Here is a 7,949-nt window from a genome sequence, read left to right on the forward strand (position 1 = left end):
TGAGGGGCCCAAGGGGGGTCTGGGTTCCCCCCGGAACTCCCAGGCCGCCCCAGGCCCAGCCTTCCAGCAGGTGTTGAGGAAGGACCTGGTTCAATCAGCCGCACAGAGCCGCCCCCTCGGCGCCGAGACACTGCCCCCCAGGCCTGGCCAGGCCTGGCCAGGCCTTGCGGAGGGCGTGGGGGGCGGGGGACGGGGGGCGGGGGCCCCGCTCAGCAGCAGAGGCGAAGGGCCTTGCGGAAGACGGCACGGAACTCGGCGTTGAACACGGTGTAGATGAGCGGGTTGAGGGCGCTGTTGACGTAGCCCAGCCAGGTGACGGCGCTGACCAGCCGCGGGGGCACGGGGCAGGCGGGGCACAGCGCCCGGGTGATGTGCACCACAAAGAAGGGCGTCCAGCACAGCAGGAAGGCGCCTGGGGGGCGGGGCGGTGAGCGGGTCCCGCGGCCACCCCCCCCCGCCGCCGCCCCCGCCCGGGCAGGCACCCACCGACCACCACGGGCAGCACCCTCATAGCCTTGCGCTCCCGGCCGGTGATCTTGGCGCGTCTCCGCTTGCGTGGCTGCCGCGGGGGCTCTGCAGGGTCGGCGGGGGGGGGCGCGGCGGCGTCGGCGGCGGGGGGCAGGGGGCGGGGTGTGGCGTCGGGGGTGTCATCGGGGGTGACCTCGGGGGGCGGCGGGCCAGGGCTGCTGTCAGGGGGCGGCGGGCGGGGGTTGTCATCAGGGCTGCCGTCGGGGGGCGGTGGGCCGGGGGTGCCGTCCGAGGTGCCGTCGGGGCTGCCGTCGGGGGGCGGCGGGCCGGGGGTGCCGTCCGAGGTGCCGTCGGGGCTGCCGTCGGGGGGCGGCGGGCCGGGGGTGCCGTCCGAGATGCCGTCGGGGCTGCCGTCGGGGGGCGGCGGGCCGGGGGTGCCGTCGGGGCTGCCGTCGGGGGGCGGCGGGCCGGGGGTGCCATCCGAGGTGCCGTCGGGGCTGCCGTCGGGGGGCGGCGGGCCGGGGGTGCCGTCGGGGCTGCCGTCGGGGGGCGGCGGGCCGGGGGTGCCATCCGAGGTGCCGTCGGGGCTGCCGTCGGGGGGCGGTGGGCTGGGGGTGCCGTCCGAGGTGCCGTCGGGGCTGCCGTCGGGGGGCGGCGGGCCGGGGGTGCCGTCGGGGCTGCCGTCGGGGGGCGGCGGGCCGGGGGTGCCATCCGAGGTGCCGTCGGGGCTGCCGTCGGGGGGCGGTGGGCTGGGGGTGCCGTCCGAGATGCCGTCGGGGCTGCCGTCGGGGGGCGGCGGGCCGGGGGTGCCGTCGGGGCTGCCGTCGGGGGGCGGCGGGCCGGGGGTGCCATCCGAGGTGCCGTCGGGGCTGCCGTCGGGGGGCGGTGGGCTGGGGGTGCCTTCCGGGGTGCCGTCGGGGCTGCCGTCGGGGGGCGGCGGGCCGGGGCCGCTGGGTCTGCGCGGTGTCCGGCCGTGCAGCTTGGCCCGACGCGCGGCCTCCCAGCGCCGCAGGCCCCGGAACGTGGCCCAGTAGAGCAGCAGCATGAGCGGGCAGGGCAGGAAGAAGGAGCACACGGACGAGTAGACCACGTAGTCGCGGTCCTCCAGGCGGCACACGGCGGGGTCGCGGCCGCGCGCGTCGTTGAGGCCGCACAGCACGGGCGCCGCCACCGCCGCCGACAGCAGCCACGTGGCGCCGATGAGCAGCAGCTGGCGGCCGCCCCCGCCCTGGCGGTTGTAACTCAGCGGCACGGCCACCGCCACGAACCTGCGGGGGCGCAGTGAGGGCGGCGGGCCGCGGGGCGGGGCCTGGCGAGGGGCGGGGCGAGGGCGGGGCCTGGCGAGGGGCGGGTCGCGAGGCGGGGCCTGGCGGGGGGCGGGGCCGACGCGGGGCGGCTCACCTGTCCACGCTGATGGCGCACAGGTTGAAGATGGAGGCGGTGCACAGCATCACGTCCATCGCCATGAGCGCGTCGCAGAGGCCGGGGCTGAACAGCCACACGCCGCCCTGGACCTGCGCCGCAAGGGGCCCGGGGTGGGGGCACGACACGCACGAGACCAGGCGGCCGCCCCCCAGCCCAGGAGCGCTCGCCGCGACCCGGGCCGCGCTCTGACGCCCAGCTTCCCGGGGGGCCGGAATGGGCCCGGGGTCCCGCCTGGCCGCATTGCCACCGCGCTGAGCAGAGCCCCTCCGTCCCCCTGGGAGGGCCCCTGGAGCGGGGGTGCAGGCGGTGGAGGACCCCAGTGTGATGCTGTGCTGGAGGCGGCCCCCCCTCCACGGGCTGCGGTCCTCCTGCCCGGGGACTTGAGCCCCGCCGCGTGCCCCCCGCGGGGTGGCGAGAGTCAGCCTATCTGGTTAAGCCCTGTCCCTGCGCTCGGACTCGACGGGTCCTCACTTTTGTGCCCTCATCTGTAAAATGAGGGTGACCATAGCACCCACAAAACCGCCCTGAGGATAAATGAGTGAGGGGGTGCATAGCCCCACACGTGCCCAGCGCCCCCACCAAGAGCAACGAGCAGACAACCGCCCCCTCTAAATCCCCTGCCGCTGATTTGGGACGATTAGGAGCTTAAGGGCCGTCGCTGTGACGTCCGGCGGGGCTCGGGGGAGGGGCAGGCCCTGCATGTCCTTGTCCTGCTAGTGACCCGGCGGCGCCCGCCTCCCCGCGTCCCCCCAGGGCGCTGAGCCCCTCCCGCAGCGCCTGGCCAGCGCGCTCCCGGCCCTGAGCAGCTCTTCCGCCCAATGGGCAGCAGCGCAGCTGGGCCGGCGGCGGGGGTCCCACCAGGGCTTCGGGCCCGGCTCCCGACGGGGGTGGGACGCCACCCCGTCCTTTGGGGTCCACTGTGAGGCGCGGGGGGCGCCCTGCTCCCTGCCCCCGGCTCCTGGGGCCGCGTGCCCCTCCTGCTGTGGGCACAGTGCGTGTCGCGTGGGCTTCCCGGGGGCCCGGCCGCCTGCGCGCTCCTGCTCACGCTTGGCTGTGCTTTGTGCAGTGATGTGTGTCCCTGTGCCCCCGGGACAGCCGGGGCGGGGGGTGGCTCGACCGAGTCTGCGCGTCCACCTGGCTCCCCGGGGAATGGAACCCCCGCCGGTGCAGGGGGGCGGCCCGACTGGCGGTGTCGCCCGTTTCTGAGCGCGCGGCTTGGAGGACCAGGACGTGTCGTTGGTAGGAGCCGCCGAACAGGGCAAGGAGAGGGGGCGCGGGTGGGGCGCGGGGCGGGCGCGGGGCGGGCTCACCTCGGAGTAGACGAACAGGGGCAGCACGAGCAGGGCGAGGAGTAGGTCGGCGGCCGCCAGGCTCACGATGAAGTAGTTGGTGGGCGTCTGCAGGGCGCGCTCGGCCGCCACGCTCGCGCACACCAGCGCGTTCCCCGCGAGCACCGCGCCGATGAGCAGCACGCCCCCCGCCAGCGCCGCCGCCGCGCCCGGGGTCCCCGGGGTCCCCGCGCCCGGCCCGCGCCCCGCCAGCAGCCCGTCGGCGTCCCCGGCGCTGCGGTTCCCCATGGCCCCCGCCCCGCGGCCAGGCGGGCGCGCAGCCCCGGGACGGCGCCCTGGCCCCGCCCCCCGCCCCGCCCCGGGCGCCCCGCCCCCCCTACCCCGGCCGGTCCGGGAGTTCGCGGGCCCCGCGCAGGTGGAAGGGGCGGCGCGGGGGGCGCGGGGGGCGCGGGGGGGGCGGTGCCCGGCCGGGCTCGGGTCCACGCCGTCCCGCCGCGCGTCCGCTTCTCAGGGGCGGCCCAGGAGACGCCTCCGGAGGGAGCCCTCCCCGCGCCCCAGCGCCAGTGCCTGAGCGTCCGCCCGCCTCGCCCGTGCGCCCCAGGCGGGCTGCCCTCCGCCGCCCCGACCCCGCAGGGCCCCCCGCGCCCGCGGCTCACTGCAGGGCCTTGGGCGAGACGGAGGAGGGCGCGCGGGGCCCGCTCTGGGAGCCCCGCCCCGCCCCGCCCCGCGCACCCCGAGTCGCCGCTCCCCGAGGGCAGCCGAAGCGGGCTGCGCCCACCTGCCCACACACCCGGGCCCCGCGCAGGCCTGGGCGCAGCGGAAGCTCCGGGCCAGGGTCGCGACGGCGCAGCGCGGCCGGGTGGGGCAGGTGCCGGGGTGGCCGTCCGCGGCGCGGGCTCACGCTGCGCTCCAGCCGGTTGCGACAGCGCGTCCTCATGGCCTCGGTGGCTCCGGGGCGCGGGAGCCTGTCCTCGTCGGGACCCACCCGCCGCGCATGTAGCCCCGTGCTCTGGGCACTAGGGGGCAGCGGGGCCGCGGGCGGGGGGAGCGCAGAGCTGTTGCCAGGACCCCAGGAGCCTTCAGAGACAGCAGGGGACACCGGCCACCCCCCGGTGAGCCGCCGGGGTGCATATGGAAGCAAGTGCTCTCGGGAGATCTCGCCCTCTGCGCCCAAGGCTCCCTCTCAAATAAATAAATAAAATCTTAAAGAGAAAACAAGGATTCTGACCCCAAAATACCATAATGAGGGTCACAAGGGGCAAAGTCCCTCGGGTCTGATGCAGGACAGGTGCGTGTCCAGGGGCATCTAGCTCCGAGGTGCATCCAACGCCTCCTTCCCTGTGATGCAGACCGGTGCCGGACAGGGGAGGGGATGGTACCCTCGCAGGACAGACCCAAGGCAGGGCTGGTGCCCTGACCTTGGGTTACATGCCAAGCAGTGACTGTAGCCTAGCCTCTGACCCGCTTGCAGTTTCCTCTCTGTCCCCAGATGTCGGCCACCACTAAGCGGGAACGGGCAGTGTGGACCGGGATGGGATGTGTGCAGTGTAGACCTCTGACAAAGGATGCAGGTCCACAATATACAAAGAGCTCCATCAAGTCATCAAGAAAAGACAGTCCAGTTTTTAACGAAGGCAAAGGTCCTGCAGAGGCACATTAGTAGACGGAGGGCTCCAGGGGCCAGTAAGCAGGGAGGGACAGCTCGACACCCTGTCATCGGGGAAATGGCAACACAACTCACGGCGACCCACCTCCATGTACTAAGATGGAAGGAGTCACATATGTGATGTGAAAATGCCTTCTCCCAGCTGGGACCTTGTCACTTCCTCCTTGACAGCGGATCCGACCCCCTCCCCCCAAGCTGTGAGTCGGGGCGCTTTCCGTTCCCTGCCCGGCGGGCCAGTCGCCTGAGCACTGTTTGTTGAAAAGACTGTGTCTCCGTTGGCTCACTTTTCAGTTTCTGCCCCCAAAAGTCACTGGATCGTCTTTGTGTGGGGCTCTTTTTTTTTAACCCTTGCCTGTGTTCCGTGAGCCACACGTCTAACGTCAGTCCTTGCAGAGTGACCCGCAGCCGTGACTCCTGCAGCCTCACGGCCAGTGGGAACTCAGGCTCTGGGGCCCGAGCCTCCTTCCCACAGGACTGTCCTGGTCGCCCTCGTGCCTTGTCTGTGAGCCTGGCCCGGAGCCCCTGACTCCGGCACGACCCGCCTGCTGGGCATGTGACTTGGATCGCGCTGAATCTGTGCAACGAGTTTAGGGCAAAGTGACACCCGGGGACGCCGAGCCCCCCATCTGTGAGCACGTATCTCCCTCTGAGGTCTCACATCGCGTCCATCGTCTCCAGCCTACGGGCCGCGCAGCCTAGGAGTTCGGGATTCTAGAGGCGGTAAATGGTTCTTCGGAGAAACGTCATTTCCGGGATCCCTGGGCGGCCCAGTCGGTTGGGCGTCTGCCCTCCGCCCAGGGCGTGATCCCGGGGTCCTGGGGTCGAGTCCCACGTCGGGCTGCCTGCTTCTCCCCCCGCCTCTGCTGTGCCCCTTGGTCACGCTCCCTCTCTCTTCCTCTCTCTGTCAAATAAATAAACTCTTTAAAAAAAACAAAAAAAAGAAAAGGAAACGTCATTTCCAGTTGTTCACTGCTAACGTGTAGAAATACAGTCTTGGGGTGTTGACCTCATGTCCTTTGTTGTTGCTAAAACCCGTTAATGCAAGGATTTTTCTTTTTTTAGTTTTTTTCAGAATTTCTACATGGACGATTACCTTATGAGTAGAAACCACTTTATTTCTCCTTTTCTTATCTGGATGCCCCCCTCCCTCCCCCCTCCTTCCCTCCCTCCCTCCCTCTGTCCCCCTTATTTCAGCAACCGGAACTGAACATGATGTCGCTGGAGCACCGAGCGCCAACATCTCCGCCCCGTTCTCCGCTTTTGGGGAAACTTCGGTCTCAGCACCGAGGGCCCTGGCAGCTGTGGGTTTCCCTTCCTCCTTGGGTTCAGGGAATTCCATCCTTGGGTTCCTGAGAGGCCGGGCCTGAGCAGGTGTCGCATCATCTGCCGGACGCGGCCGGTGTCTCCCCTGCGGCCGCTGCGGGCTGGACTCCACTGGCAGATGGCGCCGCGGGCTCCTGGGCCCCAGGGCCTGCCCCGTCCACGGGGCGGCTGCGGGGGGGGGGGAGCAGCGGCGGCTCCCTCTGGGTCGCTCCCACGCAGGTCGGAGTGGAACCCACGCAGCCTGGGAGCCGGCGACCTGTCACCAGATCCTGGTGCTCGGTCTTGGGCCGGGTTGGGCGGCCGTCCTCGCAGGCGCGGGTCCTCCAGGACCTCGGCCTTGGGGCCCAAGGGCTTTTTTTTTTTTTTTTAGATTTTATTTATTTATTCATGAGAGACACACACAGAGAGGCAGAGACACAGGCAGAGGGAGAAGCAGGCTCCATGCAGGGAGCCTAATGTGGGACTTGATCCTGGGTCTCCAGGGTAATGCCCTGGGCTGCAGGCGGCGCTAAACCACTGTGCCACTGGGGCTGCCCGGCCCGAGGGCTTTATATTCCGTTAGGGACCCTTCAAAAGAGATTGTATTTATTATTTCAGCGAGAGCTAGAGTGAGAGACAGAGACAGAGTGAGAGAGAGAGAGGGATAGAGGGCGACAGCGACAGCACGAGAGAGAAAGCGAGAAAGGGAGAGAGCGAGAGTGAGGGAGAGCGAGACCGAGGGAGAGTGAGAGAGAGAGAGAGAGCGAGACAGAGAGCAAAAGAGAGCGAGAAGGACAGAGAGAGCGAGAGGGAAAGAGAATGAGAGAGAGCGAGAGTGACTAGCGACAGCAAGAGACAGCGAGAGAGCGAAGGAGAGAGAGAGAGAGAGCGAGAGAGCAGGAGAGCGACAGCGACAGGACGAGAGCGAGAGAGCGAGTGTTGAAGCCTCCGGGGTCGTAGGCTGTGTCTCTCCGCTCACTTCTGGCCGCATGGCTCTGCCGACGGCTCCGTAGGCCACGGGCCCAGAGTCCAGGCTCCGCTAAAGGCAAGCGAGGGAATTAGGGGCGATGGCACTGGTGGGGCTACACAGTTGAATACAACATTTTGTTTTTTAAGTCTACTTTTTTTAGTAAGCTCCACACCTACTGTGGGGCTTAAACCCATGACCCCGAGACCAAGAATCTCATGCTCCCCTGACTAAGCCAGCCAGGCATCCTCGAGGATGTATTCTTTAAAATTCGTAGAACCAGGCATCGTAAAGAGTAGACATAAGTAGTAACCTAAACTTCACAAAAATGTGATCCCAGGTTTGAAGACAAAGGCTTTGGTGATGCTCAATAAAGGATGCAGAGCTGGGCAGCTCAGCCTGACACAAGGGTCCCCGAATCCCGGCCAGAGCCTCTGGCCGTTAAAAGCTGGGATGTGCAGCCTTGAGGAGCACTCCGTCCTCCTGGGACTGATGAGGATGTCCATGACCCTCCAGAATAGGACAGAAGCTGGAGCCGTCACCCTCATGCTGACACAGGTGACGCAGGTGTTGGAGCTGTTTTGTGACCATTTCCTGTAGGGTTTTATGGGGTGTGTGGAACACTTAACACACTATTTATTTGGCTTGCAAGAGTCGTTCAATAGCCTAAGAATCTCTCCTTAGTCAACAAAACAAGAAGACAATATCAGCAAAGCTGTAGAAGTTTCTTTTTTTTTTCAAGATTTTATTTATTTATTCATGAGAGACACAGAGACACAGGCAGAGGGAGTAGCAGGCTCCATGCAGGGAGCCCGACGTGGGACTCGATCCC

The 7,949-nt window shown here is 68.0% G+C and overlaps 1 protein-coding gene across 1 annotated transcript; it reads right to left on the reverse strand.

Moving 5' to 3' along the window:
* Nucleotides 1-201: 201 nt before the first annotated feature.
* Nucleotides 202-3,470, reverse strand: DRD4 (dopamine receptor D4). Its single transcript, XM_077863708.1, has 5 exons — nt 3,204-3,470; nt 1,870-1,982; nt 1,266-1,736; nt 487-683; nt 202-412 (listed from the first exon to the last, which is right to left on the reverse strand). The coding sequence occupies exons 1-5, from the start codon at nt 3,468-3,470 to the stop codon at nt 210-212; spliced, it is 1,251 nt and encodes a 416-aa protein (XP_077719834.1). The 3' UTR covers nt 202-209.
* Between the last annotated feature and the right edge of the window lie 4,479 nt (nt 3,471-7,949).

Source organism: Canis aureus, chromosome 21 (genome assembly GCF_053574225.1).
Source record: "Canis aureus isolate CA01 chromosome 21, VMU_Caureus_v.1.0, whole genome shotgun sequence".
Lineage (NCBI taxonomy): Eukaryota > Metazoa > Chordata > Mammalia > Carnivora > Canidae > Canis > Canis aureus.